Source organism: Medicago sativa, chromosome 3 (assembly GCF_051527215.1).
Source record: "Medicago sativa cultivar Bolivia chromosome 3, Bolivia_mono, whole genome shotgun sequence".
Lineage (NCBI taxonomy): Eukaryota > Viridiplantae > Streptophyta > Magnoliopsida > Fabales > Fabaceae > Medicago > Medicago sativa.
In genome coordinates, this window is record NC_140751.1 from 101,340,860 (window position 1) to 101,356,489 (window position 15,630).

The 15,630-nt window shown below is 31.2% G+C and overlaps 1 protein-coding gene and 1 non-coding gene across 2 annotated transcripts; one reads left to right on the forward strand and one right to left on the reverse strand.

The window, feature by feature from the left end:
* Window positions 1-4,733: 4,733 nt before the first annotated feature.
* On the reverse strand, window positions 4,734-4,817 carry TRNAL-CAA (transfer RNA leucine (anticodon CAA)). Its single transcript has one exon. It is a non-coding gene; the product is annotated as a tRNA-Leu (tRNA).
* Window positions 4,818-12,776: 7,959 nt separating this feature from the next.
* LOC146942996 (uncharacterized) lies at window positions 12,777-13,989 on the forward strand. The gene has a single exon (XM_085757090.1). The coding sequence runs from the start codon at window positions 12,948-12,950 to the stop codon at window positions 13,278-13,280; it is 333 nt and encodes a 110-aa protein (XP_085613216.1). The 5' UTR covers window positions 12,777-12,947; the 3' UTR covers window positions 13,281-13,989.
* The last annotated feature ends 1,641 nt before the right edge of the window (window positions 13,990-15,630 follow it).

Genomic DNA, 15,630 nt, shown 5'->3' on the forward strand with positions numbered 1-15,630 from the left:
TTTTTATAACTTTTTTCAATTTTAACCTTACTACATTAATTTTAATATTTTATAAAGGAAAAATAAACTACCCACGTTCCCATGTTTTAATAGTTTACTGCAACCAACCTACCCACCCGGTATGCTTTTTTATATTTTGTTGTTCACTTTTTTTTTTATGACAATGCTTTTAATTAATGTAGTATTTAATTTTAATAATAAATAAATTGTGAAGCTAGTTTAGTTAAACAAAATTCGTCAAAAAATGAAAATTTGTTGAAAGTAATTGAAAATAAATTTTGATATTTAAAAAGAAATACATTAAGTAAAAAAATTACATATATAATTTATAAGAAATAAATAAACAAACATGTCATTTAATGTCATTTTATAGTTATCAGTTACTTCGACAACTAACTTTACCAAATACTTTAATTTTAATAAGCTAGCTTTTTAAAATTCATAAAAAAAAATTGTTAAAAAAAATGTCAACTAAATTCATAAAATACATTTATAATCTTGGAGATGAAAATAATTTGAAATATTAAAAAGAAATACATTAGGAAAAAAAATCATATATGTGATTTATAAAGAAATAAAAATAAATAAATATGTCTTTTTATGTCATTTTATATTTATCAGTCATTTCAACTGCTAATTTTACCAAACACTTTAATTTTAATAAGTTAGCTTTTCAGCTATCAGCTATAAGCTAGTTTTTCAGCTATCAGCTAGCTTATAACTTATTTTTACCAAACACACTGCTCCTACACCTTGTCCCATTGTCACCTTATACTTTGATAGGTCGAGGTATATTTTTGGTCTAATGATATAATCTTTATGTAACTCACTCATAAATTTTTATTTGTACCTAATTTTTTTTTTGTTTGAATAAAACAGTAATCAATTTATGAACTACTAATTTTTTACTCATTTGTTAAAAAACGATTTCACTTACAACTCTTGGAAAATATTACACCGTTAAAGTAAAAGGCGTGTAAACTAATGTGATACAGTGAGAGGTGCTATATAGTGAAGGCTACTAGAGGGAGCACATCACACGACACAACATGATATATTAGATTGCTCCAATGAGAAGCAAAACAAGTTAAAATACAATAATGTAAAGTTATGAAATTCACTATGGACCCCATTAGAGGTGCTACAAGTGGTGTGTAATCACGCAAACGTCTAGCAACCAAGTGTTTATTAGTTATTAATCTGATTCTATTATCTGAAATTTGAAAGATAATCTGATTCTATTGTCAATTGGAATTGAGAAAAACCTGAATGTAGTTTCGCGACAAGGACGCATAGCAGGCGTTACATATAATTTATATTATCGTTTACAGTATAGTTGTACAATGACTGCAACATTGTAGACATGTGAACAATTTTCTTTCTGAATTGAGTTCTGAACAATCCTACTTATAGTTGCAGTAGAAGAGTTAAACACTACTGCTATTTAAATGGGTTTATGTTAAGGGAGTACTTTTAACGTAATTAATTAGGGAAATGTTAACCAATGCCTCCGGGGCACTGGTTAAGAGAACAAATATAGTAATTTTTGTATTGAAAGCTGTGTAATCAATGCATTTAAAGTTTAAAAAGTGTCTTTCTTGACTTACAATTTCTTCTTTTGGCTTCCTTAACCAGTCCCCCAGAGGCACGGGTTAACATGACCCAATTAATTATGATCTATGAATAGTTGATGGCTATAAAACTTCTCACCAATATAGGGCGCATCTTTCCTCATACTCCTATTGTTAGGAGGAATTTCTCTTTCGTATGATCAATCCACCCACCCACCCCTGCAACTACAAGGATCTCTATAGAGAGAAAATAACGAGTATCAAACTTTAAAGTCAAATTCAGATGCTGATGCTAACATTGTTGATTATTTTCTTTTATTGCACCGTTCTGTTTGGGGATATTGATGGGTAGCTGATGAGTGTAGCTCAACTGAATTGTTATTTTGGATTGAATCGTAACTTCCAATCAACTTATTTTAGAATTTTAGGGGTTGAGTAACTCAAATGATTTGAGCTTGATAAAAAAATTAAATTAAAAGTGACATTTGCTATATATATATATATATATATATATATAGGGATTTGCTAGAACACACCCACTAGTTTTTATGTGGGAGTGTTTTAGCAAAGCTATACCTTAGGGTGTATTTAACCATTTTTTAGTTATTCACTTGCTAAAATACTCCTTCTAAAAAATAAGTGGGTATATCTTAGCAAACCCCTATAGGATTTGCTAGAACACACCCACTTGTTTTTGTTAGAAGGTGTGTTATAGCAACATACACCTTAAGGTGTATTTATTAACTTTTTAGTTATAACTTGCTAAAACACTCCCACATAAAAACTAGTGGGTGTGTTCTATTCTAGCAAACCCCATATATATATATATATATATATACACACACACACACACCCCATTGCAAAGCTACTTCTTGTTATATGTCAGATAGTGTTTGTGGTGTGTACACTTTTCTATTGCCATCGTGCGTAATGAGCTTTGGGCTGATCGCGTTGTCATTCATGCCAAGCCACTAGCACGTTTCAAACAATATAAACAAGCTGTTTTACAAATTTACATTTTTTTAATGTTGAGTATTTGCTCAAAAAAATGTTAAAGAGTATAAATACTTTAACTTCACTTGCTAAAAACAATTTCGTTAAAACAAACGTCTTAATTATAAATACTCAACATATAGTTTTTCTTCTTCTTTCTGAAACGGACTAATTAAGGTTTGAACCTGTCCTCAATTATTATTATTTTTGAATGTATAAAGTGCACACCAGTTATTTCCTTCTAACTCATGCTCAGCAAGTCAACAACTTATACTGTCTACACCACATGCATTCTCATTGTTAAAGTTGAGAACCTGTGACATAAAAATTGAAGGGAGTTAAGTCACTCCTTGAATCAGAACCATGATCTTATATCAACAAGAACTCCACTTTGTAAGGGAGAGAAGTCACACACACAAAGAATGAAAAATATCAACTGTATTATTTCCGCATATCATTGTGATAATTATTCACATATCACTAAGGGCACACAACACAAGTCACATATGGACTAACACTTAGACTTTCATGCTCGGTAATTAAGAATTATGCTAGTGACACACTATTTTTAATTGATCGGATTTTAAATAGGTCCCATAAAATTTATGTGAAGCCTGCCTTATTCAGCGAAATCCATCTCAATTTTAACTAAATAGAGTGTGTATAGCTAGCACTCTGGCCAGTAATTAACCTCATGATTACCTTAAACATATTCAACTCACTCTTTGAATTACACTAAACAAGGATAATGTTGTACTACTCTATACATTTTTCGGTTAGTATTTTGAATTAAAAACAAAATAGAAGACTAAAATAACTAAATATATAGAATGAATGGAGTATATGAAAAATATGATAAAAGAGATAAGAGAGAAAAACAGAAAAGAAATAGGAAAATTTTTTGATAGAAATAAAAATATATAAAAAAAACAAATTTTGATAGAAAAATGGGCTAGTTTTTTAGTAGTTTATTCAATTTGGACATTGTTTTGAAGTCTCACAAATTTTGATGATGGCACACTCACCTTGAAATAAAATGAGTTTCTCATCCTTCAAACTTCTTGTACGTCCATTTTTCGGATTCTAAAATACAATAGGATGTTTGCAAATAGAGAAGAGCACAATAAGAAATTCACATAAACAAATCATTATATTTTGGTTAAAAATAAATAAATCATTATACTAAAAAAGAATAGTTGTATGGTATAAATGTGAATCTGGTTATTATTTTTTTTGGTAGTATGACTATGGGTAATATGTTGATACGTATATTAAATAATATATAAAATAAATTATTAATATGTAATTCATATGTAATAGATTAGTAATGATGTATTTGTTATTTATAAAAATAGTTAGTATTATATTATTATGAATTATATACTCTTTCCGATCTCAATTATAAATAGCTTTTTACTTTCTACATTGATTTAATAAATGATTTATGTGGTCTATGAAAATTGTTTATAATTGAGACCAATGGAGTATTATACATATGTGGTTAGTAGTTTTTTTTTTTCTTCCCGAATATGTGGTTAGTAGTTTTATAAAGTTAGGAAATGGAGGTTAGAAAACCTTTTTTTTTTTTAAACGTGAAGAAGTGGAACGTCTAGAGTTCGAACTCCAACCTTTACATAATATTATCCTTGAAGTTAGCAATTAAATTGCACTTACATGATAATAAACTACTTCTTCTACTATATAAATATGTATTATATGTGTAAGCAAAACATGTAGAAAGAAATAATGAAATTCTAATCTTTCCCCGATTCTACACAGACTTATTCCTTCTCGAATTAGAATAATTATTACCACCATAATCCAAATTCTATCATATGTTTCATCACAAAAGCTCACTAATTACCAAATAGTTGATTTTATAGCAGTTGTCAAACTAATAAAACAAACTCGAGAGTGGTTCTCACAGAAATTCTCAACAAAGAGAGATCAAAATTAACAATTTTAGAAGTTTCTAAACAATGAATACAAATTTCCTCAACAAAATCCTTCAAAAAAAGTTTACTTATCAAAAATAAAAAAAATTAAAAAAGAGCACAAGATTAACATTTTTATAAGCTGTTTTGTCCAAAAAAATAATAATTAAAAGCTGTATTGGAGATTATAATTGTTGCAGAGATAAGTTATTTAAAAATAAAATCAAATAAAAAATGTCAGAAGTGGGATTTGAACCCACGCCCTCTCTCGAAGACCAGAACTTGAGTCTGGCGCCTTAGACCACTCGGCCATCCTGACTTGATGGTTATATATCCGTATTCAACAATTATATATTAGTAAGTGCGAGGGGTACCACTATCTTCTATTCTTACCAACACCCCCCCACATCTTGTGAAAACATTTCTTTGTCCAAACATGGATTTAGCTCATTGACATTACTAAACGTAGCCTTCCTTATTTGAAATTGAACAATTTAATAAAAAATAATAATAATGAACTATAAATTTTGATGGATTTTAGTTTTAATTCTAGCTATACTTTTGTATAAAGTTGCAGATAACATACAAAGTAGTTGTTGTCATATGAACTTATAGTGGATTAACTTTTGAAGTAATCGATAAAATTAGTGTTTGAGCACTATAAAAAATTAATGATTTAACTAATTGATAAATATAAAAATAATATAATATAATATTTATTTATTTTTAATTTAAATATCGAGGAATGCAAAGTATTTGCTTGAAGATTGGAAGTTGGAAAATGCTACAAGGAGTCTTGCAAGGATAGCCATTCAAGCCCGGCTAGTTAAGTGCAGCAATGGCAAACTCAGGCTAATACGATTTGATGCGTGAGACCGGTACCGGGTAGATTTAAGTGCAATATTGATACTCCATTTTCTACACCCACGAATATAGTAGGCATTGGCATGTGCATTTGCGATAAGTATGGGAGTTATGTGCTTGCAAAGACCATGCAGTTTACCCTAGCTGTTGATGTTGGTGAGGCTTTAGGCTTGTGTCATGCTATCATGTGGGTACACGATTTACAACTACCCAATGTAGATTTCTAGGTGGACTCTAAGATAATGGGAGAAAATCTTGTGTGGTCCTGGTCCACACAAGTGGTCTTTGGTCACACAAAGAGAAAAAAGAGAAGAAAGAGAAGAGAGAAGAGAGAAGAGAAGAGAGAGAAGGAAAAAATTTGTGTGTGTGTGACCAAACTAAAATTCTTGGTCCTGGTCCACACAAGTGTTTCTCAGATAATGGTTGATTATTACAAAAAGGCAACAATGACATCACAAAATTTGACACTATTTTATCCGAAAGTAAAAATTATTGTCGTTTATTGCTTAATCAGAAGCAGGCAAATGAAGTCGTTCATGTTTTAACACGGGTTGCCATGTCTTTATATAGTCCCCATACTTATATTGATGTACCACCATGTATTTACAATTTGATATCTAACGAAATGTTATAAACATGTTCTTTTAAAAAAATAGGGTGATGCACAAGAAATAAAGTGCAATAAGTTCAAATGCTATATGGTAGAGCATTTTTAAAGCGTATATAAACCAATGAAAAAATAATACTATAAGTTCGTGAGAAATTTTAGATTATCAAATGAATTCCACCAATGATTTTCTCATACAAACATATACTATTGATTTCCTATGAACAAGCATACAATGTTTCGAGGTTTAGGCAATCACATTTGTGGTATCAGAGATGCACTTGCCACTAGCGATAGCATAAATGACTCCCACCAATGTTATGTTTCTTCATATTGACTTTCTCATGGTTTTATCGTAGTGTTACAAATTAAATTTCTTTGTTAGTGAACCTGATGAGCGATCTGATTTTTATTTCCAAAAATTACCAAATGAGGAAAAATATGAGAGTCGAGGGTGGTTCATGGGGGGAGGAGCAAGCACACATAGCCCCAATTTTTTCTGTGCGTGCTTGTGTGTAAATTTACAATTAATGTAATTATTTTTTGGGGGATAGCCTTAGGCTCCAACAATAAGAGGCTAAAGGAGTGGGTTCATGTCATAGAGATCCGACAAAATTTTATGTTGGATGTCGAGACCTAATTGAACCATCTCAAATTTTAGAAATGTCAAACTAATTGAACCGATCAAAGCTGTGGTTAGGTTTCAACTTTATGAAAAACACTGCAAAAATAGAGCGGAACCAAATCCGCTTTGTTTTGTTTCTTTTAAAAACCGAACCAAAGGGACTTTAACATAAAAGTTAGAAGTGGCAATAATGAATTTGGACCACTTGGTTGGTTCACGAGTCATTGTAGGTCAGATTCGTGGATAGATGAAGGTCCATGCACTTGAGTTTCGATAAAAATGCCATGAGTCATGAATATTGGTGAATCCCCACAAATTGATACTAGAATCTCCAAAACGTACACCATCTAATTTAATTTTAAATTCTCAAAACAAAAGTAATTTAAACATTTTAAAATAAAATTGGAAAGGTGTCTCAAAAATAAAAAGTATGCTAACATGTCGTTGTTTACTTCAAAAATGCCGTTGTTAAAAGAAAAAGAAGAAGGTTTGTATTAAAAAAATATTTTATAATTTTTGGATTAAATATGTTTTTAGTCTCTACGAAATCACAAATTTTTAAGTTTAGTCTCTATAAAATTTTAATAGTAATTTTAGTCCTCCATAATATTGTAGCTTGTAAGAATAGTCCCTATTTTGAAAATGTTTTACAAAAAATGAACACTTTTAGTCCTCTAAAATAGTCTCTATAAAATGTAAATATGAACTAAAAGTGAATAATTTTTTTGTAGGGATTAAAAACATATTTAACCTTAAATTTTTTTTAAAGAAAATGTTAACAAGTGTCCTTATAACATTGTTTAAACACTCAAGATTAATAACTTTTACATTAAAAATTATATAGTTATGTTTATTACATATGTTTAACTTATATTTAATTTTCTTTGTCCTCGTGAGCTTAGCTCAGTTGGTATGAACAATGCATAATATATGCAAGGCCCGGGGTTCGAATCCGACCACCATAAAAAAAAAACTTTTTATGAATTTTTTAAACAATATTCTTAGATCACTCGTCAGCAATACTTTTTCTAAAACATTATGCTCTAACTTATTTTACTCCATCCGTTTTAAAATGAGTGTCTTTTAAGATTGTTACACACATATTAAGAAATGTAATAATGTTGTCTATAAACATGACACTTTTACTAAAATAGCCTTGTTAACTATTGATGCATTTTACATCATTATAAATTAAAGTAAAATGTGGTACCTTGAAAGTAGTGTGCATAATAATAATTAAGGGGTGCTATTAGAAAAAAGTAATTAATACTGCATTAAAAAATGAGAATAACATTCATTTTGAAACAATTTTATTTTGCTAAAATGACATTTATTTTAAAACAGATGGAGTAGTGCAGTACAACCCTTGCTCTTGCCAATGTCAAAATAAACATTTTTGGTTAAGGATAATCACACACATGTGATAATGATTAGTCATTTATTCTTGACTAAAACCTCAAATTCGTCCTTGAATTATCAAAAATCGGCCAAATTCGTCCCTGAATTTATCGAAATATCTATTTAGTCCCTGAATTTATAAAATGTCAATCAAATCAGTCCCTCCGTTAAGTTGGTCTGTTAACGGAGGTGACGTGTAACGTTAACCTCTTACAAGGCTTGCCACGTCAGATGCCACCCAAGCATGGACCAAATTGATTGATTTACAGAAAATTTCCAAGGACCAAATTGATGGATTTCCAGAAAATTTGCAAGGACCAAATTGATAGATTTTCAGAAAATTGGCAACGACTCTTTCTCCTCTTCCAAATTAATGGCTCTTTCTTCCCCAAATATATAAATTTGGAACCCTAATGTTATAATTTGTCACCTAGAGTTCAAAATCACCCAAAATTCTTCCATGAATTGAGAAGGTGTTCTTCCCCAATTCAAAAAACTTAAAACCCTAATTTTGTTGATTCAATTCAAAATTCAAAAATCATTGGTCATTGTTGAAGATTCGGTGTTCAGAAATGATGGGTGGTGGGCGTATGGGCAAAAACAACTACAACAGTCAGTCTTCATCTTCAAGCACTATGTACAATGATCATGTGAGAGAGCTTCATTGTTGGTGTCCTAGAATTTGTGTTGTAAGAAAAGCAAACACTGTCAGTAACCCAGGAAGGCCTTTCTATGCCTGCCCCCTGCCTAAGGTTTGTTTAACAATGGTTATGTAATGTGTAATGCTGTAATGAAAAGAGGTTGTCAATGAATGAATCAAATCCTTCTGTCAAAAAATTTCAATCAAATTGGTCCTTGAATTATATGCATATCCATCATATCGATCCTCAAATTAGTGAAATTACCATCAAATAGGTCCTTGAATTTTCACAACAGATATCACTTTGATCTTTGGTGCATACATTTGCTGAATAAAGTAAAAAGTAAAAGACAGACACTTTGATTATAAAAAGACATACATTGCATACCATCATAAGTCATATATTTGATGTTGATAAGTCATTACATAGCAAAAAAATGCAAATTACATAGCCATCAAGTCATCAAATCATTTGATGTTCTTAAGTGATTACATATCCAAAAAAGCATAAACTAAACAAGTCCAAAAAGCAATAATTAAACTAGTCCAAAAGCATAATTTAAACAAGCATCAATGCTTTGGAAATCTTGGAGTTGGGATAAACTCCATGTATTGGGGTTGAGTAGAGACGGATGACCCGTAATTTGGATTTGGAACTCTAATAATTGAAGGAGCAGTTGGATTTTGTGGAGCATGACCCCTCAGTGGTGTTTGTTTATGCATGTCATTTGAAATCATTGGTCATCTCATGCCATATTTCCTTGTACTCATTCCCTGAAATAAAATCAATCAAATCAAACCTTAAATTATAACACTATCCATCAAATCAGTCCTTATATTATCACAATAAGTATCAAATCGATCCTTATCATAGAGGGGTATAATTGGAAACACAGAAAAAATGACACTGAAAAGTTAAATCTCAAATTTTTACCATTTCAATCAATTTAGTCCTTGTACACTTGGCTGCCTTGTTGACACGTGTACAGGACAACACAACATGCAAGAGGACATGTCATCACCACTAACGGTGCTTTTGGACGGAGAGACTGATTTGATGGACGTCTGCAAAATTCAGGGACTAAATAGATATTTCGATAAATTTAGAGACGAATTTGGCCGATTTTTGATAATTAAAGGACGAATTTGAGGTTTTAGTCTTTATTCTTTGTAAAAAGCTGTGATGCTTTAAACTTTGAATAAAAAAAAAAATCCTGCAGCTTCCCAAGAAGATATAGATTAGATTCACGTCTCAGTCTCGTAGATTGGAAACCCCAAGTCCCCTCAGGAGCAAGCAACTGAGCATACGTGCATCGAGCAATAGATAATGAAACCACTCATTTTATGGAAAACAATTTTTGTTTAGAAAGACTGAAAAACAAATACTCATTTATCATGTCTAATTTTTTTTACAATTACCATGTTTAAATTTTACCAATGAAACAATAATTGTTGATTTATTATACAAAGATAATATATAAAATAAAAGTAATAAATGATTAAATGTATTAAATAAACAAATCATCAAAAAAATGTATTGAAAATATATATAAATAATAGCATTAACAAAAAGTTTTTTTCAAAAGAAGCATTAACAAAATTTATTAATTATCTTAGTTAGTAAAAAAGAAAAAAAATTACAATTAAAACGAAAAAGCAAGTAAATTTTCTTTGAAGAAACAAGATAAGACGTCATACCCTTCCCAGAAGAAAATAAAAAGATAAGACGTCCTAATCTTACACTCTTCTAACAAAAACAGTGCATTGAATATAATTAAGGAAAAAATCAAGCTAACAAATATCCTAGGCAAAGAATTAGAAAGAAAGTTTGTTAAAAGATACTTCTTTGATTAAGACGGTTTTAGTTTTTTGAATCCAGCTAACAAATATCCTAAGCAAGGAGTATTGTTGATTTACACTTTTGAATCAACCATACAACTTTGGATACATAATTCGTTCATTCATCCTTAAATGATCGACCAATTTGAAAGAAAAAAAAGGTCATAAAAAGACAGATATTTTAAATTGTACTATTTAATTAATATTATTTACACAACTTTTAGTTGATGCTAGCTGATTGTAATAACCACTTCATGAGGCCGCCTTCACCTCTAACCTTTCTATAACAAACACATTGATGCCTTCACCCCCCCCCCCCCCCCCAACTCCTTCCAAACCGTCTTTGTCACGATGTAAAAACCATTATCGGTGGTGCGGCGAGTGGTGTCGACCCTTCGCACCACCAACTCTCCAGAGCTCCACGCGAGAACCTGTTAACTCTTGTCGATGGTTGTCCTCGAAACGGGTTTGGATCTCGCGACTTCAAAACTCGTCTGTGTGCATCATTCTCGTTTCATATTTGATCTTTTAACTGGGTTCGTATACTGGTGGTTGACCGGAGCTGTTTCAGGGTCGTTGCATTCAATTTTGGTGTGAGTCTCTTTGTTAGGTTCAAACGGGGATCCAGCCATGATATGTTTTATTGGTTCATTTATGGGTTCTATCAACCGGATATGTCGCTGCTATTGTCGCCGGTGGTTGCTTGCTTTCGGTGGTGGAGGTGAGTGACAATCGCTTCGGTGGTTGTGACTCGATTCGGTTGGTGAAAAACGCGTTGAACCCATCCCTAGATCTGGGTCCATATGCGTCTGTTGAATTCAGTTGAATAGTTGAGTCAGCTTAAACTACCTTCGTCGTCATCCTCAAGGTTGTCGTCGCTCTTCAAGTTCCGATAAAGGCCGGGTTGTTGTGCTACTCCAAATCTTTCCATATGATGGTTGTGATTATGGTCAAAGTTTCCAGTCTTCCTCCTCAGCGCCGGAAGAAGGGTCCTATTTGGTGCATGGTTTGGGGCTCGAAATAATGTTTAATTTGATGTTGTTCATTACAGGGAAAGGATGATACGTGGATTTACTTTTGTGTTGATGGTTGGTCCATTCACCGTAGGGTAAACCTCTGATAAAGAGGTTGTTTAATTTTCATAATACTCGTTTGGGTAGACCTACACTTTTATATGGATAAACTAGGTTAAGTTTATGTCCCCTAGTTTTTTTTTTTTTTTATGGATTTTCCCATTTTTTAATAATACATACGAGTACTTGACAAATGATTAGAGTTAAGTGGAAATACATTATATGTTCTTTGATGTCATTATGCTATTAATTTAGCAAAAAAATGAATATATTACATTTTAGTTTATGATAAATTTAAATGACGATAACTCGGTAAAAGTATTATTTTTTCCATCTCTCTCTAACAATCACTTTTTCTAACAAAGTCGAATGAAAATTCAAAAAGAAAAGGACCACAACATGAACATTTGGATACTTAAGTATTTTAGGAAAGTATTTGAGGGGTTGAGTATTTTGGGAAAGTAACTTGGATCAAATGAGACTTTATTTACATTGACATCTCTTTCAGACTATTTTCTCTTCTTCTTCAAGGCTCCCACATGCATTATTTGTTCTTGTAGTATAGTTTTTTTTTTTTTTTTTTTTTATCTATTTGGATTTTGGTTTCTCATTGGCTTAGGTATGTTACGATGAATTCGACACTTATAAAAGATCAGTTGCTTCAATTTAGTCATTTAGGCGGTTCATTAAAACATCATCATTCATCTATGTATCTTTTATGGTTATCTTGCATCTTGGTTATTTGGAATTAAAGAAACAGACGATTTTTCAAGCATAAAAAACACCCTTTGCATCAATTGATCGACAAAATTAAGCTACAAACATTTTGGTTATTGAAAGCAAAAAATGTTACTTTATAATTTGATTATAATTTTTGGTTGCTTAATCCAATCTTATTTTTGGGAGCCAACACTCGATCTGTAATTTGCTTTTTCTCTTTTTGCTTGCTTCGTTTCTTTATTTTTTATAACCTTTTGATTTAGTCACATCACGTGCCGAAAAGTTTTGGTATTTGGGTAATATAATTTCATTTTATCTTATTAAAAAAAACATTTTGTAATTTACAAAATCACAAGTATAATTAAAAATATATTTAAAATTTAAAAGTGAAAATTACATCCCGTTTGAAATAATTTGCCAATCAATGACACGTGTAACAATTTGATTGGCGTTCTAAAAATCGGCGGGTGGAGTGCAACATAGGCGTGTCTTTGGCCATTTCATGATTTCATCAATAAAAAAAAAGAAAAAGAAGTACTAGTAGTAGTAGCAGAAGAAAAAGAAAAGAAAAAATAGGGTGTAAATGTAAAATTGGCATTACACAAAGCAATAAAAACATCGACATATAAATATAACGCCTCAAAAACCCTTCCTCCATTACACTCCACTCTCTTTGTTGAGTTATGGCTCTATCTGATGCAGTTGTTAGCAACCTTACAACAATCTACGTGGCTGTGATCGCCTGTATTAAGCTCTACGGCTTTCTCTGTGCTCGTACCTTCACCGGCGTTTTTGTTGTCATGATATCAACCACCGTGGTGGGCTTTATCCTAATGGCAACGCTGACGTGGGATGTCTCTCGTAAAGCCACGTATGCTATCAACCGCTACCATCATCCACCGTTGAATTGTAAGGGAGGTATTTGTTGGCACGGTGTCGCCGTCCGATCACCGGCTTCTCAGGTCCGTTTCAGAATTCCACAACAGATATTTCCTATTCCCAACGCCGCTTTCTAATGATAGTGAGATGCTGCGAGCAAAAATTACATATGAAAATGACATTATTTAATAACTTGCTTTTTTTGTTTTCATAATTATTTATTAGTTTTTTCTTTTGGTAATATCGGGTACTAGATGTGTGTTTGGGGTTCACATTGAAAGTTCCCTAATATATGTATGTATATAAATAAGGGTTAAATATGTTTTTGGTCCTTATAAATATGTCAACTTTTCGTTTTAGTCCCTCTAAAATTTTCCTTCAACTTTTAGTCCCTATAAAATTTTCAATCTTCACTTTTGGTCCCTCTTTTAAAGTAAACTCATATGTAGAATACATATTTTTAAATAAAATTTTCCAGAAAAATTCAAAATATTATAAGGATCACTCCAAAAAAAATTTAGAATTTTTTAACAAAACATGAATTTAATATGAATTTTTATATTTTTTACGGTTAAAAATTCATATTTAATTTGTGTTTTGTTAAAAAATTCTAATTTTTTATAGGAAATTTTTTTAGAATATTTTACACATTTCTGCACAATGTCATTAAAAAATACAAAAATTAAATTAAAAATAGGGACCAAAAGTAGTGATTAAAAATTTTATAGGGACTAAAAGTTGAAGGAAAATTTTAGAGGGACTAAAACGAAAAGTTGACATATTTATAGGGACCAAAAACATATTTAATCCTATAAATAAATAAATATATATTATTACTTTGTGATATATAGTTGTACTTGTATAAGATTTTGTTTTTTTTTGTTTTTGCTGAATGAAATAGTATATGATATTGTACATCTTGATGTCAAGGACAAAACAGCATTTGTCTCACGACACTGTGCATTATTGGATGGGTTTGGCTATATGTAATTTGACATGTTATTTGTGTTTGTTAGGAATTTAATTTGAATTGGTCCTTACATGGGAAGAGTAGAGGACCATGCCGCGCTGGTTCGATATTTTTTATTTTTATTTTGAGAGGACAAAAATTATAATATTGTTTTTTGAAAGAAAGGACAAAAATTATAATATTGTTGAGGATGAAGTTTACTTAGGGGTGTAACGGTTCGGTTTGGATTGGTTTTCAGTCAAAAAAATGTCCGAACCGATGAAATCTTCATCGGTTCGGATTGGTTCGGTTTTCACTGTTTTTCAAAAAAGAAACCGAACCAAACTAATCGGTTTGGTTCGGTTTGGATTGGTTCGGTTGATCGGTTTGTTTAATAATACAATTAAAAAAAAATTCATATTCTCACAAAAATATTTCATAGAACTTTCTATAATTATATTTCATACATATGATCCAAAATTCATTCATCCATCATTCTTCAAAAACAACTTCATCAAACTTAAATATTTCAATCATCCATGATACATATATGCATCATTCATCAACAAGCACAAAAATTCCAAAAAGCACATCCTAAAATTAAAACATAGTCAAAATAACAAATCAATGGCATAAACATGATAAAACTAACCAAGAGTTAAACGATCGCAACGATGGCCGGTGGTGATGAACAATTGGTTTGGTGTGGTTGATGGCTAGGGTTTATTTTTTAGTAGAAATGAAAGAGTCTGACTGATGAGATGAGATGAGATGAAGATAATGATGAGAGAAAGTGAATGGATTAAAAAGTATTTTATGTTGGATTTTAATTTTGGGATTAACCATAAGTTTGTGTGAGGTAGGATAATATTAGTAAAATAAGGAGTGAGGTTATCATCGGATTGGTTCATCGGTTTCACGGATCTCGAAATGAAAAACCATGAACCAAACCAAACTAGATCGGTTTTGATTGGTTCGGATCGGTTTCAAACCGAACCAAACAAGGTCGAATATTTTTTCGGTTTAGTTCGGTTTGGACTTTCGGTTTCGTTGGTTTAGTCCGAACCGCTTACACCCCTAAGTTTACTAATTGGATTTGAAGTTTGTATGATTAAAATTGGTTTCGATGTTCAATATCTGATTTGTACAAGTTTGTACAATGTATTAAAAATCGTACCCAACATCTCATCAATTGGTCAAGATATTCCCTTTCCATAGTATCTGCATCACTAGGGAAGAATCTTATATAAAATAAAATCAAAATATTTTTTTAATAAGTTACGGAATCAAATAATTTTCTTGTTGAAACTTCTTTAATAAACAGATATGTTTTTTTAGTTAAATATTAAATACAATCATATAGTTTTGAACAATTAATGTCCTCGTGAGTTCAGTTGATATGGACAATGCATAAATATATATATATATCCTCTCGGAAAAAAAATTTAATTCTTTGTGGGAAATGGGAATGCTCCTTTAACTGAGCAATGAACTATTCTCTCTGGACATTCAAATGGCTAAAGGGATGCATTTAACTC

What these genes read in the sequence shown, in the direction of transcription:
- LOC146942996 (XM_085757090.1), top strand. Translation starts at nt 12,948, where the DNA reads ATGGCTCTATCTGATGCAGTTGTTAGCAACCTTACAACAATCTACGTG.